This window comes from Rhinatrema bivittatum, chromosome 3 (assembly GCF_901001135.1).
Source record: "Rhinatrema bivittatum chromosome 3, aRhiBiv1.1, whole genome shotgun sequence".
Lineage (NCBI taxonomy): Eukaryota > Metazoa > Chordata > Amphibia > Gymnophiona > Rhinatrematidae > Rhinatrema > Rhinatrema bivittatum.
Window position 1 is genome coordinate 144,977,034 of NC_042617.1, and position 19,378 is coordinate 144,996,411.

The window sequence follows — 19,378 nt, forward strand, 5'->3', positions numbered from 1 at the left end:
AGTCGAGTTTTCAAGGTACCTACTACGAATATGGAGATATATTTGCATACAACTAGAGACTCAGAATATGCAAATTTATCTCATGCATATTCATATGTACAATAAATATTAACAGTGGATATATCTTGAAAGCTCAACTGTCTTTGGTGGGTTCCCTAGAATAGGTTTGGGGAAACCACTATTTTAGAGCATTAGATCATATTCAGTTCTCACAATCTGATAAAACTTCAGCTGTGAGAGGGGTATCTGTGGCTGTCAGACATATCATGTAACCATGTACTGAAATCCTTCAGTTCACACTGATCACATGGTCTTGGGTTTTTATTGCCCAGCGGCTTTCACTGCTACTCAGGACTGGGCTTCTGTCAGTCTCTGCTTGCAGCTGCTGGGATTTCTCCCTATGATATCTTCTTACTTGCCCCAGCCTGGCAATTGCAACAACTGCTTCAGCCAAGAGGCATAGACTATGACTAGCCTTTAAATGCAACTTAGGCCAACAGAACCTCCTTCCATCTCAAGGGCCGTGAACGCTGCCTCTGCCATATTCCTGCCCTACCTGGCCTGAAGAGTAGTAGTCATGTCCAGAATCTAACTCTGGGATGCTGCTGTTCCCCTAATTACCTCATCAGGCATGGACCAATGGCAGGGCAGTTTTAATAATATTGGTTGACATCACATCTTCAGCCAAGACAATGCAAGGAACAGTACAAAAGGATTCAAAGCTACCTTTTTTTTGCTACTTTAAATGCACATAATGAATCTTATTGTTCCCAGGTCTTTTATCAGAGCAATAACATATACAAAGGATTTTTAATGTCCAATCAGGGTATTTTACTGTGGATCACTTTGAGTCATGACATTTTACTAATTTCACACTTGCAAATGCTTTATAGTCTATTTTTCTAAAACTATTTCTGACCACATGAAAAATGTTCTAGGCTCTGAGCAGGCAGCTAAAGTTCAACTGCTTTTGGCAACACCGTGTTGAAAACAGGGAGGGGCATGCCAGTCAATAGAGCAGTCTTGATTTCTATCACCAAAAATTCAGTGAATAGCACAAAATAAATAAATAAATAAAAATCTCAATAGCGCACACTGTGAAAAGAATGCAAGCAGAATTTTGATTTGGGGGGGGGGGGGGGGGGGGAGAATGTCTGAGCTTCCTAAAGGAAAAATAACCGATTTTCACTTACCAGTGAGCCCCCAAACTAAACATACTTACAAATTTTAAACAAGAGTTGTGCCAGAATCGGAAAAATGCAAGCCCAGTGGAACGATTTTGTTTTCCAAAAAAACACAACCTAACAAAAAGGCATCCAAGAATTTAATGAATTATGCTGCAAGATAAAGCAGTAAAAACTAATTTTGGAGACTGCATGGAATCAGAGCGGGAAAAATAAAGGATAAAGTTTTCAGAAGGATCACGTCACCCCCAAGCACATAGGCACTGAAAGATGCATAATTGTTGCTACGCCCTCAGAGACTCTTGGTCCCCTCCCTTGATGCTGCAGACAACACCCAAACCTGCTCTCTGCAGCATCACTCCAAGCTGGTACCCCTGGACTGGCCAAGCCTTCCAACAGGGGAAGGCTACCCTGGAATAAAAAATGCCACTCGCCCCCGGGATTTCCAGTTCCCATGGACCGAGATGGGCGTGACAGTCAGGGTATGGAGCCCCTACCGCCCCGCCCAGGGTACCCATCCTTACCCAGCCTCCCGAAGGGCAACCTGTTCCTCTCCCCCAGCATCAGGTTGAACCTGGGGTTGTCTCGCCTCAGCCGCTTCCATTGTCCCGTGGAGAGGAGGATTTTGGCCACCTCCGAGTAGACGCTGCTGTTCTCGTCGCGGACCACGAACGTGTACATCTTGCCACTCCCTCCGCCGGACCCCGCAGCGCACGCGGATTCCGAGGTCTTTCTTCTGAGGATTACCGTTTAGTATTCGCACCGGGTCCAGAGGGCATCCTGCCTTTAACCCCCGCACTTCAGTACAGCGCTGCAGGCTGCCGCAGCCCCCGGCATGCCAAGGAATCGGGGGGGAGGGGAGGCAGATCCGAGGCGCGCCCCAGCCGCCACCTCCACGCCGGCAGGCTGTCTTCAGTTTCACCCCTGGCTCTCGTTTCATCAGCGGAGCTTCGGCGCAGGAGATCAGTGTCACCACCCCATCTGCTCCTGCTCGCAAACCCCTTCCATGTGCCGGGCGGAGCTCCGCTCGGAGGTCAGCGAGAAAGAAGCGATGTGCGGGGCAACAACGCTTCTGCTGTGCTGTGCTCCCTCCTACTAAGCGTGCATTCCCACCTCCCTGCAGTCCACCGCTATTTCCTTCAGTCACTTCCGCCACCTCTCTGCTTCTTGGGAGCTCGCGGGACTCGTAGTCCGTGCAGAAAAGGAAAAAAAAAACAACCCTTTGCTCTCTGCAGCTAGAGCGGGCCCGTAGGATTCTGGGATTCGTAGTCTCAGCGCAAAATCGCTGCCCTGGGGGCGATGTAGGGAAGGACTGCAAGTCCCAGCAGCAGCGGAAGTAGCAGCAATAGCCTGTCTTCCAGGTCAGGGTCCTCCTTCTGAGGCAGCATGGAGAAGTGGTGGAACCTGCCGTGCGAACCGAGCCTGAAACATCTGACAGGGCCCGGCTACGGTCTGCCGAAGGAAAGGCAGCAGCAGGCGCTGCAGGAGCTCACTCGGGCGCACGTAGAGTCCTTTAATTACGCTGTGGAAGAAGGGCTCAGCCAGGCGGTGCAGGTGAGCCTTCAGTCGCTCCCAAGTGGGTCAGCACCGGGGCGAGCTGGGTGGGAAAATATGAAGATTTATCAGCTTCATATCCCCAGCTTGCAGATTGATTCCTGTATTCAGCAACCGAGGCTCTATCTTTTATTGTCTATGAGTGCCCCTATGCTTACCATGTCACGCGGTCAACTCGTAGAGACTTATCCAATCTTGGTTTGGCCTCATATGCATGGAGATGGACTTCTCCATTTGTTAGGAAAATCGGAACTACAACCCGATGTATGCGATGCTATTGAACCTGACAGAGATGGCACACAACAGAAGATAACCTGCACGATTTCTGTACATCTTTAGCAGAAACCTGAAAGGGCTTGGAATGTTTACAGCATAGAAGCTATTACTGTAACAAGTCCGTTAGCAGACCTGCATCTGGGTCCTGTCATTGAGGCTCTAAGCTCTAGGTGAAGAGGGTTATTCTCTTCCAATCAGGTCTTCAAAAATGTTAGTGGGATAGTTATTGACTAAGTAAATATATTTATTTGAATACCATTTCCCATTCCCATAACTTCTATTTTTCCTTCTCACATTATTATTTTTATTTTATTTATTTATTTAGAAACTTTTATATACCGGTATTTGTGGGGACATCATACCGGTTCACATAATAACTGCAAGGTTGGAAAGTACATTTCAACAGGGATAGTAACTGGGCGCGGGGATAACCAATAGGCAGAATGAAGGATAGAAAACAAGAAGGTCATAACGAGAGAATAACAATTAACAATTTACAATTTACATTGAATATCTCCTTAATATAAGGAGAGGGCGGTCACCTAGAGGGGGGGGGGGGGGCTGCGGGGGGGGAGGGAAAGCTATTCTGCGGAGGGGGAGGGAAAGCTATTCTGTGTAGGCATGGTTGAACAGAAGTGTTTTTAGTTTCTTTTTGAATTTGATTGCACAGGGTTCAAGGCGCATGTGGACAGGTAGGGAGTTCCAGAGGGCTGGACTGGCAATTGAGATGGCACGGTTGCGGGTGGAGGAGAGATGAGCTGTTTTCAAGGATTGAACATGTAGGGTGCCTTTGTTGGTGGATCTGGTGGCTCGGGTGGAAAAGGAGGCGGTGAATGGGAGGTCAAGCCAGTTTGAGTTGTGGGTGTGGATGGATTTGTGTATTATGGTCAAAGTTTTGTAGTGTATGCGGGACAGGATGGGGAGCCAATGTAAGTCCTTAAGGATGGGGGTAATATGGTCGTGTTTGCGTGTGTTCGTGATGAGTCTTGCAGTAGCATTTTGCAATAGTTGGAGGGGTTTTATCGAAGATAGGGGGAGCCCTAAGAGGAGGGCATTACAGTAATCAAGTTTGGAGGTGAGGGTGGCTTGAATCACTGTACGGAGGTCATGGGTGTAGAGCAGGGGTCTGAGTTTCTTTAGAACATTGAGTTTGAAGAAACCGGCTTTGAGGATGGAATTGATGTGAGGTTTCATACTGAGATTGGGATCGAGGAGGACTCCGAGGTCCCTAACGGAGGGTTGAGCAGTAAGGAGGTTAAGTTTAGGGTCGTTAGGCGGGAGGTCAGGGGGATGCGAGGAGATGTGGAGGAGTTCTGTTTTATTTGTGTTGAGTGCAAGCTGAAGGTTGGTGAGGAGGGCGTTGATAGCTGCTAGGCAATTTTCCCAGTGTTCCAGGGCATCAGATATAGAGTTGTGAATGGGAATGATGATCTGTACATCATCAGCATAGAGGTAGAATTTGAGTTTAAGGTCTGAGAGGAGGTGGCAGAGAGGTGTGAGGTAAACATTGAAGAGGGTCGAAGAAAGTGATGAGCCTTGCGGGACTCCTTGTTGTAGGGGGTATGAGGCAGATAGGTTGTTTCCAATTTTAACAGAGAACTTTCTGTTAGAGAGGTAGGATTTGAACCAGGTGAGGGCTATTCCTGAGATGCCGATGCTTTCTAGCCGTGTCAGGATGTGGTGGTGGCTGATGGTGTCGAAGGCCGCTGAAATATCGAGAAGGGCGAGGAGGTAGCTGTGGCCTTGTCCCAGACCTCTGAGGAGATGGTCAGTAAGGGAAAGGAGTAAGGATTCAGTATTAAAGTGTTTCCTGAATCCGAATTGGGAAACATGGAGGATATCATGGTTTTCAAGGTAGTCCATGAGTTGAGAATTAACCACTTTTTCCATTAGTTTGGAGATAAAAGGGAGGTTGGAAATGGGGCGGAAGTTGGCGGGGTCTTTTGGGTCTAGGGAGGGTTTCTTGAGGAGGGGTTTAACAACAGCGTGTTTGAGGGGGTCTGGGACTGTCCCATGGGTGAAGGAGCAGTTGATAATGTCTGCTATAGTGCTGGCTATGCATTCGGGGATGGCTATTAGAGCTTTGGTGGGGATGGTGTCGTTGGGGTGAGAGGCTGGCTTAAGTTTACGAAGGAGGCTTATGATTTCTTTAGAGGAGGTAAGGTCAATTGTGGCCATTGAAGGTTGGGTAGGAGGGGGAAACGAGGGTGGGTTAGTGGGGGGACAGGGATTGGTGGGGGGAAATCTGGAGAGCAAGTTGGAGATTTTACTTTGGAAGTAATTTGCCAGTTCTTCACATTTAGCCGCAGCCTCAGAGTCTGGAATGGTAGGAGAGATAGGGGTGGTGAGGCTAGTGACATAGGAGAAAAGAACTTTAGGGTTGAATTTATATTCATGGATTTTTTTGCCATAGAAGTCACGCTTGAGGGTGGACAGTCTGTATATATGTAAGGCTGTTTTGTAGCTGGAGGAGTGTTGCGGGGTTGGGTCCTTGCGCCATTTTCTCTCTTTTTGTCTGAGATTACATTTTAGGGTTTTTAGCTCTTGGGTGTACCAGGGCTTGGAGGGTTTCACTGCGGTGTTTATAGTACGTTCGGAGAGTGGGCAAAGCTTGTTGGCAATGTCTTCAGTGAGGCTATGCCAGGAAGCTAAGGCTGTGTCTGGGTCTAAGCAGGTTAGTCTAGGTAGGGAAGAGGCTAATGCGTCAGATAATTCGTCGCTGGGGCAGGTTTTTCTGGATTTGATGGTGGTGTGAGTGGGATGGTTACTTGGGAGGGATTTCTTCATGGCGAGTCGGCTTTCAATGAGATAGTGGTCGGACCAGGGCACTGGGGTGCAGATGGGTGAGTCGGTGGTCTGGAAACTGGAGTTAATAAACATTAGGTCCAGTGTGTGACCAGCTTTGTGGGTTGGAGATGTTATAATTTGACGGAAGCCTATGGCAAGAAGTGATTGAGTGAAGGTTTCGCATGATGCAGTGGGGGGGAGTGAGTCAACATGAAGATTAAAATCTCCAAGGATGATGGAAGGGGTATCTGTTTTCATCCATTCTACAACAAATTCAATTAGGGGGGAGGGGTTGGACTCAAGGATGGTGGGGGGGGGGGCATAAACAAGGCAGATTTGCAGGGTAGCTGTCTTAAAGAGACCTATTTCAAGTTTGGGTGGGGCGGGTATGCTGATGGGTTTCAGGTTAAGGTGTTTCTTAGCTGCTAGGAGAAGTCCTCCTCCTCTTTTTTTAGGTCGGTGGATGGGGAATATGTCATAGAGGGAGGATGGGAGTTGATTTATGAGGATGGTATCTGATTCTTTGAGCCATGTTTCTGTGACTGCACAAATGTCTGGAGTGCAGTCCGTAAGTAGGTCATTGAGGATTAGTGTCTTTTTGGATATGGATTGCGCATTCATGAGTAAAATGGAGAGGGTGGTGAGACCAAGGAATTGGGTTAGGGGTGAGGTAAGGATGGGGATGAGGGATCTACGGCGGGGGGAGGGGGTGGTGGGGAAGGAGGGGGGGGGAGGTAGTCTGGAGAGAGGGTGATGGATGCGAGGGATTGGGTAAGCAGCCATGTTGTTACCTTAAAGGTCAGGTAGGAAGGGGGAGCAGGTAGATGGGAGGGGTGCACAGTGGACTAGCAGAAGATAAGCAGTGAAGAAGATATGCGGAGCAGCTATCTGAGTCCGCAAGTTTCAATAATCTGAATATAAGCAAATTACAGTTTGCTTCCACATGTAAAAATGTTATTACTAATAACATTACTAATAACATTACTAATAACATTACTAATAACTAATAATAAAAGATAAGCAGTGAAGAAGATATGCGGAGCAGCTATCTGAGTCCGCAAGTTTCAATAATCTGAATATAAGCAAATTACAGTTTGCTTCCACATGTAAAAATGTTATTACTAATGTAAATACCTATACCTAATGTTATTCTCTCCCTTTTCTTCTCTCCTCCCAGTTCTATTACCTTGTTATTTGTAACTGCTTCCTTCTACACAAATAGGTTATTGAATTGTTCACTGTACACCCCTGTTATATGTAAACCGGCATGATGTGTTTGCAACATGAATGCCGGTATATAAAAATTTTAAATAAATAAATAAATAAATAGGGTACAAATAGTAAACAGGGGTGCAGCACAGAGGAATAGGGCACTTTGCGCTGCTCACCGTGTGGCGAGTGTCCGTGTTGATTGATAGTGAAAGGAGGGGATAGCGTGGAGGATGGTCCCGTTGCACGTGGTTCAGTTAGTGCCTGAGACGTATGTCCTTTGCAGAAGCGTTTTTCTCCATATCTCTCGGTCGGCGTCTCTCACACTCTCTCTCAGGCTGTGTGACTCCCTCCCGCTCTATCTCGTTCACCTTCTGGGAGTGGGTCACAGTGGGAGGTGAGAGGATAGAGGCCGCAGATTTGAAGCTGAGGGTTGAGCTGTTTCAGGGCGCTGAGTATGGGGGATGTCGGTGGCGGTGGAGAGAGGGGGTGTTTGGGCGCGGCACTAAGGTGCAGCACGAAGGGGTACACTAAGGGGCTGGCCCCTTAGTTCACGCTCCTTCGTGCGCGTGACGCCTGGCGTGCGGCGCCACAGGTAGGAGCCCGGATTTAAAGGGGCTCACCTTCCGTCCTCCGTTGATGGCGTCGGAGCAGCGCCGGGCTGCCGATTGGTCCCCGGAACGGCTTGGGGGCGGTCGCAGGGGAACCCACGTGAGCCTTGGGCAGGCAGGGCGTCGGGCAGGCCGCGAAACAGGCCGGAGGGTTCGGGGTCGCGTCTCGGTGGCTGGCTCCTTCCCCGATGGGAATGCGCTGGCAAGCGCGAGCCAGGGATGCGAGGCGAGGTGGTCGCAGGCGAAATGGAAGGTGCCGCAGGTAGGAGCCCGGATTTAAAGGGGCTCACCTTCCGTCCTCCGTTGATGGCGTCGGAGCAGCGCCGGGCTGCCGATTGGTCCCCGGAACGGCTTGGGGGCGGTCGCAGGGGAACCCACGTGAGCCTCGGGCAGGCAGGGCGTCGGGCAGGCCGCGAAACAGGCCGGAGGGTTCGGGGTCGCGTCTCGGTGGCTGGCTCCTTCCCCGATGGGAATGCGCCGGCAAGCGCGAGCCAGGGATGCGAGGCGAGGTGGTCGCAGGCGAAATTTTCTTGTTAAATGGTTATTGATTTTAATTTTATTAACTGTTAAATGGTTATTGATTAACTGTTAAATGGTTATTGATTTTAATTTTATTAACTTACATTTTACATATTAAAATGTAACATCTGAATCAGAAAATTATAGCTATTAAAGTCAATAACACTGATTTTGTTTTTTGCTTGATGATTGGCAGATTGGTAGAAAAAAAAGAGGGGTTAATACCTCTGTACAGGTCATGGGTGAGATCTTGCATAGAATATTGTGTCCAGTTCTGGAGATTGTATCTCCAGAAAGAGAGAGGCAGGGTGGAAGTGGTTCAGAGAGAGGCTACTAAAATTATGCTGGCTGTGCTCCAAAATTCATATTTATTTGTTAAATTTAAGCCTACTTAACTGCCAGAATGCACCAAGTGAAAGCCAATACATAAAAAACATAGAATATATGGTACAGCAGACAACAAGCGAGATTTAAGGGGCTTAAATATGTTCATCTTACAGGAGAGGCGAGACATGGACTTAAGACATATCAAATACCTCAAAGGTATAAATGCCCAAATAGCAAACTTTTTTCCAGAGGAAAGAATGCTCTGAAACAAGAGGTCACAGTATAAGGCTCCAAGGGTATAGGCTCCGTTGCAACACTGGGGAATATTTCTTCATGGAAGGTGTGGTGGATGTATGGAATGACCTCCTGGTGGAAATGGTGGAGCCAAAAACAATAACAGAATTCAGGAAAGCCTGGGATGAGCATAGAGGATCCCTAGTTATGGAGATGTGAAGGGAAAACTAAAGATCAGTTGGGGCCAATGGCATTGCAATAGAAAGTAAATTGGGCAGACCGGATGGGTCTTATGGTCCTTTTCTGGTGTCATATCCTATGTTTCTATGATTAAAAAACAGTGGTAAGCTGTAGGATGGGACTCTTGCTGGGTTCTGTGAGGCTTGGTGTGTGACGCAATGATCTTCGATTAATCTGAAATGCCGTTTTCTTGTTTACTTTTCACTAGCTCCCTGTTCTTTTTCTCTCCCCTGTGTTTGTTTCAATCTGCTAATTTCTCTGTTCTCCCTTTACGCCTGCTATCCCTATTTGCAATATTTGTGACTTGACATTAACTAATGGAATAGGCCTGTAGCAGGTTAATTGCTTATTATCTCTCCTGCTTAGTTATTGAATTAGAATATGCATTTGTTCTTAATAGTTAAAGGAGTTATATTAGGCACTCCTGAAATCCGTTATTTATGTAAAGCCTGTTGCTGTCATTTGTTTACTTCCTGTAAATGCCTGTTGCTAATTTATTGTTTACTGTAAACCAAGGTGATGTATATCTTTATGTGCCGCGGGATATAAAAATCACTAAATAAATAAATAAATGTGTGTGTGACTGCTGGAGGAAAGTTGCACAGCCACACACACATGTGCCTTAGGGGGAATGTTGATTTTGGGTTATATTCATTATGAAAATCCAGAAAACCAGAATGGTTACGTGTGCCTCTGAGAATGTTGGGAACCGTTTCATTGGACCACGCACAGCATAGTTATACCTAGTGTTTGTGTTTTAGGCTATTCCTCCTTTGGAGTTCATGTTTAAAAATGAGCAAATCACATTTGCTATTGTGGAAGCTGCCATTAATCCTCCTATGGTGCCTAAAGGATGTATCTGCAAGGAGCTGAAGGTGTATCCAGCAGAATGCCGAGGGCGCAGGAGCACTTATCGAGGGAAGCTGTCTGTGAGTAACGCACCTGGTTTATAATAGTGATGGGTCAAAAACCTTACCTACGATTTCAGGATCTTAGATCACATTAACAAAATCCCTGAAATCTCTAAAGAAATGAAACAATTTCCAATGTGCAATCTAGTAAACCACACCTTTACCTTCACCTAGCCAGACCATTTGGGACACATGGATTGTGCCCGCCAACCAGCAGATGGAGACAGAGACTAACAAGTTTGCTGACATCACTCCTTACAGGCTCCTGGGCTGACTTCAGCCAGGCAGTATTGTCTGTCTGAAGCAGATGATAGACAAACATTCCATGCTGGATTAAGAAGAAATTTCAAATTTAGAACAGGGCAACTCCTGAGGTGAAAGTCCCTTTATGCCCTCCTCCAGTTGAGCGCAGCCTTAGACCAGGGGGCTTCCATTAACTGGCTTGTGGGCTTCAGACCTTAAGCTTTCTCCTTTTCCCCTCCTTCCTATCAGGCGTCTCTGCTCTTCGAGATGGTGGATTCTCTTTCCTTGAAAAAAAAAAAAGAAAGCAAAAGAGACAAAAGGAACCTCAGGGGGGTCATTGTGTGCTGCCTTGCAGGGGTAAACAGACATTTGGTAGAGCTCTGGGATGAGTAAAGGAGCACTGCTGATAATATTTTTTGCTGCTGGGATTTCTTTTGAGCAGGCAGGGCAGGTATTATGGCGTCTCTGCTAGATCATGGGAAGAAGACCGTGCTTTGTATCAAGTCTGAGGTGCATCAGCAGCTACTGAGAGAAGGATTGAAGTACAGAGCCCGTTCCGGAGAGAGGGAGAATGAGCAGCATGGAGACTGAAGCTCAGCATTTCTGAACCCGAGCCTCCCCCTCTGATTTGCGTGGTGCTGTAATCAGCCACACCTTCAGGCACTGCATTTGCCGCAAGTCTTAAAGGAGCAGTTCCCTCTTCCTTAGGGTATGGAGGCAGTTTCTTCCTCAGCCTGGACTTAAGTTTTGGCTGAATCTTTAAAATGTTTATGCCATGCCAGTGATACCTTCCCCCTCCCCCCCCCCCCCCCCCCCAAGGAATAAATTTGGAGAGGTTTGTGGTAGAAGAGACTAAGGAAGGAAGAGGAGGAGGTAGAGGATAAGTTCGCTAAGTCTTCTAGATTAAAGAATCTGAAGGGAAAATGGCCCTGAGGGAGAGCTGGAAGAAGGAGACACATCCGTTTCACAGGGATAAACTCTTGTCCTTGATTTTTCAGTCTTTCCTCAGCAATATTTAACACCTGTAAAAAGGTGAGGAGGGTCCCAGTTTGAGGACCCTGTTATGACTAGTATTCAAAAGCCTTCTAAAGCCTCTCCTTTGCATAGGTCAGGCAAGAATCTGGTGGATTTAGAATAGCATACTCCTGAAGCCAGCCTGAAAGGTGGATGAGCATTGTCAAAGCTGTATCCGGTCATTCCAAAGAAAAGGAAAACGTTAAGGCTCCCTAAGGTGGGTGCACTGGTTTGGGCTGTCACTAAACTAAGCAGGATTCTGGTGAAGAGAGGTGCTGCCCTTAAAGATGCATAGGACAGGAAAATAGAATCAGGACTTAAACAGGTACGTACCCGGATCAGTCCAGACCATGGGTTGAGCCTCCTTTCCAGCAGGTGGAGACAGACCAAAACTGAAAGGGTATCCTATATGAGGACAGAGCCTACCCTGCAGCCATCAGTATTTGTCTGTCTCCAGCAGGTGGAACAGCTCACCCTGTGGTTCCCTGTTAGCTTGCCCTTTTTCCCCTCGGGGTTTCTTCTTTGATTCTTTTCTCTGGGGCAAGCTCAAGCAAGTATTGTTTTCAACTGATTTCTTTGTAAAAAAAAAAAAAATTACCTTTAACTTTCTGTCATTTTATTGACTGTGTCAGGGAGACAGTTCTGCCTCCCTCGTTCTTGGGGTTCCTAGGTGGGCTTGGCCCTTTGATTTGCTCAGCTTAGGTTCCCTTCCCAGTGATCTCCTTAGTGCTCGCAAACAGTCAACATCCCTTACTTACGTTCGGGTCTGGGAAGTATTTGAAAATGTCTGCGAAGAGTTGGGTGTCTCGCCTCGCTCGCCTTCTGTTTCAGTAATACTTTCTTTTCTTCAACGTGGTCTTTCCAAGGGTCTTTTGGTCAGCTCTTTGCGTGTTCAGGTCTCAGCTCTTGGTTCCCTCCTGGGAACCATTGAAGATCAGCCGGTCGCCTCTCATCCAGATATTGTTCGTTTTCTCAGAGGCGCTAAGCATCTAAAGCCGCCTGTCAGGTCTATTTTTCCTTCTTGGAATTTGAATTTTGTACTTCGAGCTCTCCGTTCGGCTCTGTTCGAGCCTCTTTTTCGTGCCACTCTAAAGGGCTTGACTCTGAAGACTGTTTTCCTGGTTGCTATCTGTTCAGCCAGGAGAGTGTCTGAGCTTCAAGCTCTTTCTTGTAGAGACCCTTTCTTGCGTTTTTCGGACTCGGGCATCTCCCTGAAGACCGTACCTTCTTTTTTACCCAAGGTTGTTTCGTCTTTTCATATTAACCAGTCGGTTGAGCTCCCCGCCTTTTCACCAGAGGATGTCGCTGCTCCTGGTGGTAGCGATCTTCGTCGTCTCGATCTGAAGCGAGTCTTATTGCATTATCTTGAGGTCACTAATGATTTTCGTGTCTCTGATCATCTGTTTGTCCTCTGCAGTGGTCCCAACAAGGGAAAGCAAGCGTCTAAGGCTACTATCGCTTGCTGGTTAAAGGATGCGATCTCCTCTGCTTATATTTGCAAGGGCTGCTCGGTTCCTAGCGGCCTTAAAGTTCATTCGTTGTGTTCTCAAGCGACCTCTTGGGCAGAGTCTCTCTCGGTATCGCCGCAAGAAATTTGTAGGGCGGCTACATGGAAATCTCTTCATACGTTTGCTCGTCATTACCGCCTCGACGTTCAGGCTCCAGTTTTTGGTTCCTTTGGTCGTCAGGTTCTTCGAGCGGGACTGTCTGGGTCCCACCCTTTGTAGGGAAGCTTTGTGACATTCCATGGTCTGGACTGATCCGGGTACGTACAGGGAAAGGAAAATTAGTTCTTACCTGATAATTTTCGTTCCTGTAGTACCACGGATCAGTCCAGACACCCGCCCATTTCTATTCTGTCCACTCAAATTTTTTCTTTCTTATATGATTTTTTTTCTCTTTTTTGATTCCTGTATCATCTTCCTGGGATTTTGCTATTAGGCACCGGAAGCATTGTTACGATGATCAGGGGTAGATATACAAGAGCGTTCTTAGTTACACAGTTCATTAAATTGTTTGGTTATTAGTTATTAAACTTACTATTTATCCTGGTATTTGCTTGATCTTATACCTTTCTGCTTTGACAATGGTTATACTGAGGGTTCCTGGGTAGGTTCTGTTCTTATATGGGCTAGCCTCAAAATTCTAGTCTGTCTCCACCTGCTGGAACGGGGGCTTAACCTATGGTCTGGACTGATCTGTGGTACTACAGGAATGAAAATTATCAGGTAAGAACTAATTTTCCTTTGGCGGGCTGAGGTCAGCATGAGAGCCTGTAAGGAATGATATTAGCAAACTTGTTAGTCTCTGTCTCCATCTGTTGGTTGGTGAGCATAAGCCATGCGTCTAGACTGATCTGGTTGGACTCGAAGAAAGAAACTTATCAAGTAAGAATAAATTCCTTCTTTGGAAATATTCCAGTAAGGCCCTTCTGATTTTGTTTTGGCGTGATAAATTGAGTGGCGTTCTCAAAAACTAGTCAGAAATGTATTGTTAGTCAAAAAAGCTAGCACCTATATCTTTTTTTTGTTGAGCTTTAAAATATTAAAAATAACTTGTGTGATTCAGGATTCTTTTGTTCTATTTTTATTATTTCTTTATTGTACCATTTTTGTTTTCTATTTTTACCTTTTATTCCTTGTTCTTTTTCCTATCTTTCCTCTTACCCCACCCTTTTACTACAGCCAGTCTCCCCAATCCCCATCCAATTTTTTCTTCTTTATTCTGTAGTCTCTTCTTCCTTTCCTCCATGTTTCTTTTTTTGCTTCTCCCCACAGTTTTCCCTCCCCTCCTGTCGTGAGTTTTCACCTCCCCAGCTTGTTCCAACAGGATACTGCTACCTCCTTCCTGGCACCCATGCTCGTTTCCTTTGAGCGACCTGGTCCCAAGATTAGAATGGTAGAGTAGGGGTAGAATTGCAGCAGCATTGGTGGTTCTGGCAGAGGCTGAAATGGTGGCAGTAGGCCCAGCACAGCAGGAAGGGGATATTCAGGAGGGAGAAAGGGGAAGCACCCAGTCCACAACCAAAAGAACTGTAAGAGAGGGCAGCATTGTTAGGTCACTGAGCAGTTTCCCCTGCTTCCTTGGCTTTGGTTAGATTCCGTGGCGGAAGCTACAAAATTGCAGGAAACTAGAGGCCTTGATTCTAAGTGAAATTTTGAATCTTGATTTGTGGTTTTCTTTTGGTCTTTGTCTCTAGTACACAAGTTTTCCCTAAACACATGTGGATGAATTTTCAATGGGCCGTGTGCGTAAAAATTGGGACTTACGCACACAAGTGCAGGGCACTGAAAAAGGGGCGGGCGGGGTGTGTGGTCTGGGCGGGATGGAGGCCGTCCGGGATAGTGGCCATTAGCCACTGTTCCAGGGAAGCGCACGCCGTTGTAACTTGCTTCTGCTCCGGAGGAGCAGTAAGTAATAAAATAAAAAATTTAGGGAAAGGTAGGTTAGGTTTAGGGGGTGGGCAGGAGTGGGGAAGAGGTAGGAAGTGTAGAAGGTGGGGGGAGGGAACTGGGGAAGGCCTGATTGTGTTGCCGCGTGTATTTTACAAAAATTTGCCCCTCCCCCCTCCTGTGTGCGCCGCCCTCACATGCACGCGTGGATTTTAAAATCCGGCGTGCATGTGATTGCGGCCGTCTGATTTTTATCATGTGCGTGCACTGGCGCGCGCACATGGACAGCCACACACTGCTTTGAAAATCTACCCCATAATATTTTGTGGAAGGTTTGTGCCATGTGGCGTTAGGTTGTTAGTGTACACCTGGCTTTGGGGATTGAAAATATTATTGAATAATCTTTTTCTGATTCCTCTACCCTTCTTTGGCGTTCTGATCTGTTTTTATTTATGCTGGCATTGGGGGATACTAAGTACCATTTCCAGAATGGTCAGAGGTTGCATCCTTACATTCTTTATGCTATGTTCAGTTTTAACACACACACACACACACACACACACATGCACAGCTGTCTGGAGGTTCATTTTTTTTATTTATATCATTGTTATTTCTTTGCAGGCTTCTATCAGCTGGTCAGTGAATGGTATCCCTAAAGGAATTATTAAGCAGTCCCTGGGACTTGTTCCCATCATGGTGAAATCAAAGCTTTGCAACTTGTGGAACCTCCCTCCAAAGGCACTCATTGAACACCATGAGGAGGCTGAGGTAAGGGCAGGGCTGGGAATGGACTGCACTCAAGCTAGTCTTGTTGCTCCTGCCTTACCTAGTGCATCATAATCCAGTATGATTGTTTTGAGCAGTGGATTTCCTGCTAATGGTTTACTTGTCGTACATCAGATAACACAGACTGGTGACACCACTAGTGAGTGATTTATCACAAAGCATAGTGGACTGGTAGGAATCTGATAGTTTTCCAAACTTGGCCTTATCAGGCTCCTGGAAATGAGAAGTGAGTTTTAATTAAAAGTAATTGGTATAGATAGAAAGGCAGTTCCAGTCCTTTCTCAGTGACAGAACTTGGTGTGTTGTTTGAGCCAATAAATGCTCCTCCAAAAAATCTTAATACAGAGTTCCTTAGGACTCCGTCTTCTATGTCTTTTAAACATTTACATCTTGCCAATCTGCAACATCATTCAGTCCTATTGCATCAAATGTCATCTGCTTGCTGACAATATCCAGCTATGTGTTAAAATAAAAGACGACCAACACTCCGCTATTTCTAATTTTAACAACTGTCTCTTGGTAGTAGCCCAGTGGCTTAGCTATCACAAACTTAAACTCAACCCATCCAGATCTGAGCTGCTTTGGGTAAGCCGGATCTGACAACTTTGTTGCTCCCACCCTCTGTTTCAGAGACTAGCCCTCAGACTCTGTACTTAGTCTGGGGATCCATCTTGACTGCCAACTCGCAATAGAAACCAACATTTCAGCTGTGGTGAAATCAGTGTATACTGTGTATTAGTGCTATACAGTTTTACATTATTCAGTTACCAGTTTTATGTCTTTATGTCCCCTCCTCCTACCCTCAGACATTTGTACTGAAATTCACATCTTTCTTTGTAATCCGCCTTGTGCCTTTCCTAGGAAATGGCAGAATATCAAATAGAAATAAAAAAAAATAAATCAAAAAATAAAATCAAGTCTGCATTGTGCTTGGCAGGCAGCAGTCAGAAGATCTTATTGAATTGATGCAGGATCTATAATGATTCTTCTGTAGATTTAAGGCGTTTTCTGTTGTTGGGTTAACACCCCACATGGTATCAGTATGACTGCAGCTTTTGATTGTACCTTCTTTTCATTCATTTTAATTTTTCCTTATCCTTCCAGGAAATGGGTGGATATTTTATAATCAACGGCATAGAAAAGGTTATCAGAATGCTCATTATGCCTAGAAGAAATTTCCCTATTGCTATGGTTAGGCCCAAGTGGAAGAAAAGAGGTCCAGGCTATACTCAGTATGGTAAGTGAAGATGATTTGATGATGCTTCATCTTGGGGGAATACATATGTTCGGAAATATTCAAGATGAAATGGAGGCTAAATAAGGTCTTCAGAGACTTTTTGATAGCTGAACTATGATGATGAAGTGTCAGAAGGAGAATATGTATGGTGCACAACTTTTCTATGTCTTCACTGATAAGGTTGTATGAATATAATTGGGAATTTGCTTCATCATTAGCAGGTTTTCACAGAGAAGTGGCTCCATCATTCCCACACTTACACTCATCCACTATCTGTATCTAGTAGAGCGCTTCTGTTTTCCATCAGGTACTGTTCCTTTTCTCTTCTTCCTGTTTTTCCCTCTCTTCTCTCGCCCCTTCTCTCTTTCTATCTGCTCCCTCTCCCCCCACGCTGGTTTTTTGTAATTTCCTCCTTTAGTTATATTGTAAACTGGCATGATGTACCCATGAATGTCGATTATATAAAAGCTAATAAACAAATAAAGATTATAGAGCACAGATAACCAACTTTGGGCCTTGCAAACACATTTGATTTTCAAGACATTTACTTGAACTAAAGAAAGAGAACAAAAGGCGTAAAACCCCATTCCCGAGCACGCTAGCCGCCTACAGATCAACCCTCCACTTCTACAGGAACTCCACCCTTCAAACAAAAAAAGATTTCTACGTTCACAGAATCCACGACCTCGTTTTCGACGCTAAGGCCCTATTCTCCTATGTATCGGATCTCACAAAAACCACCACCCCGTCCATCCCGGACGCTCAAGCACAATCAAAGGCAAACGAACTGGTTATCTTTTTCAAAAGCAAAATATCCAACCTATTAACACTCCTACCCCCCTACTCTACTTCTACTCCCATCTCTATCTCTCCCTCCTCAAACACTGGAACTTTACTGGAATCATTTGAACCTACATCCGTTCTAGAGATAGAATCCTTAATAAAGAAAATGAAACCCTCGTTCCATCCCCTCGACCAAATCCCAACTAAACTACTCCTGTCGATGCCAGATACCATTTCCAAGTATCTAGCGGATATCATAAACTGCTCACTATCACAAGGAATCTTCCCTGACGTCCTAAAACTCGCCACTCTCAAACCCCTTCTCAAGAAACCAAACCTAGACCCTAAAGAACCCAACAATTTCCGCCCCATCTCCAATCTGCCTTTTGTTGTTAAGATTATGGAAAAACTAGTCGATACCCAACTATCAGACTACCTGGAAGACCACAACATTCTCCTCCCAACGCAATATGGATTCCGCAAATCGCTAAGCACTGAAACCCTCCTCATCTCCCTCACAGATCACCTCATCATGGGACTGGACACTGGACACTCCTTCTTTCTAGTACTTCTTGACATCTCGGCTGCATTTGACACGGTGAATCACTCCATTCTCCTTAAATGACTTGCAGACATCGGGATAACAGGAACAGCCTTCAGATGGTTTGACTCCTTTCTCAGTAATAGAGGCTACAAAGTAAGAATCAATAACAAAGAGTCTCCACGCATCAGCTCCACAAGAGGAGTACCTCAGGGCTCCTCCCTGTCCCCCACACTCTTCAATATATACCTTCTTCCCCTCTGCCTGTTGCTTATGAATTGAAAACTTAAACACTATCTCTACGCCGACGACATACAAATCCTGATCCCGATAACCAAATCCCTCTCAAAAACACTTACAACTGCCTCCAAGATATCAACCACCCCCTCACTCGCCTAAACCTGGTTCTGAACATGTCTAAGACGGAACTGCTCCTTATATCTCCCAACCACAGTGATAACCTTCAGTCGACCCACACCAACACCCTGGTCAGCCAAGCAAGAGATATCGGAGTTACAATTGATAACCAGTTAAACCTAAAGAAGTTCATCAACAACACTACAAAGGACTGCTTCTTCAAACTTCAGGTGCTAAAAAGACTCAAACCGCTTCTACACTTTCAGAGATAAGGTGAAGGACACTATGGCCCAACTTCGGGACCACCATGAAACCCTCCAACAACTCTCCGCCAGTACTCCGGATCCGTCCTCCTCTTCTAGGAGGATGACGAGACTGGCGCCAAGAAAGTTCTTTCGCCAAAGGAAGTGCTATTCTCCACCCCCTCGCTCCCATCAACACCATAAGGGCTCCCACGGCCGTCCTAGGCAGCAGAGAGCCCCAAGCCCCACCTGGATCCTCAATCAGCTCTAAGGATGGGGTTTGGATTGGATCGAGGTGATCATAAGCCAGTTGCCCGTACTCGGGACAATGGAGCCTCCAGTCAGGGGAAGCCTACAGTTCTTTGCGAACCAGTGGCCCAGTATAACCTCGGACCAGTTGGTTCTGTCCATTGTCTGTCAAGGGAACCAGTTGAACCTATTGGGTGTTCCGCCAAATTGCCCTCCGTGCCCATTTTGGGGGCTGGTAGTACATCAGGAGGTACTTCTAGTGGAACTCTTCTCCTTCTTAATGGCCAGAGCAGTCGAGCCCTTACCATCAGGGCAAAGAGAGCGGCAGGATTCTACTCCAGGTACTTCCTTATTCCAAAGAGAACAGGAGGACTCCATCCCATCCTAGACCTAAGGGCCTTGAACAAATTTCTTAGAAAAGAAAAATTCAAGATGGTTTCCCTGGGCATATTGATCCCTCTTTTGCAAAAAGGGCACTGGCTATGCTCCCTCGACATAAAGGACACATACACTCATATCAAGATCTTCCCGGTGACAGGAGGTATCTCCGATTTGTGGTGGGAAAACAGCACTTCCAGTACTGGGTTTTGCCATTTGGGCTTGTGTCAGCAACATGGGTCTTCACAAAATGCCTGGCTGTGGTGGTGGTGGCGCACCACTGCAGGCTGGGAGTGCATGTTTT

At 46.1% G+C, this 19,378-nt stretch overlaps 2 protein-coding genes across 5 annotated transcripts in view; one reads left to right on the plus strand and one right to left on the minus strand.

Moving 5' to 3' along the window:
* TTL (tubulin tyrosine ligase) overlaps positions 1 to 2,330 on the minus strand; it is a 52,981-nt gene extending 50,651 nt beyond the window's left edge. For 2 of the 4 annotated variants that reach the window (XM_029593785.1, XM_029593783.1), the window contains exon 1: positions 1,932 to 2,330. In XM_029593785.1, the coding sequence (XP_029449645.1) occupies positions 1,932 to 2,124 (193 nt within the window). In that variant the 5' untranslated portion in view covers positions 2,125 to 2,330. Of the gene's footprint in view, positions 1 to 1,708 lie in introns of all 4 variants that reach the window. The other 2 variants (XM_029593782.1, XM_029593784.1) reach the window with 2 other exon arrangements.
* Positions 2,331 to 2,364: 34 nt separating this feature from the next.
* Positions 2,365 to 19,378, plus strand: part of POLR1B (RNA polymerase I subunit B) — a 102,358-nt gene continuing 85,344 nt past the window's right edge. The window contains exons 1-4 of the mRNA XM_029593781.1: positions 2,365 to 2,738; positions 9,703 to 9,870; positions 15,123 to 15,269; positions 16,392 to 16,524. Of these exons, the coding sequence (XP_029449641.1) occupies positions 2,571 to 2,738; positions 9,703 to 9,870; positions 15,123 to 15,269; positions 16,392 to 16,524 (616 nt within the window). The 5' untranslated portion in view covers positions 2,365 to 2,570. The remainder of the gene's footprint in view (positions 2,739 to 9,702; positions 9,871 to 15,122; positions 15,270 to 16,391; positions 16,525 to 19,378) is intronic.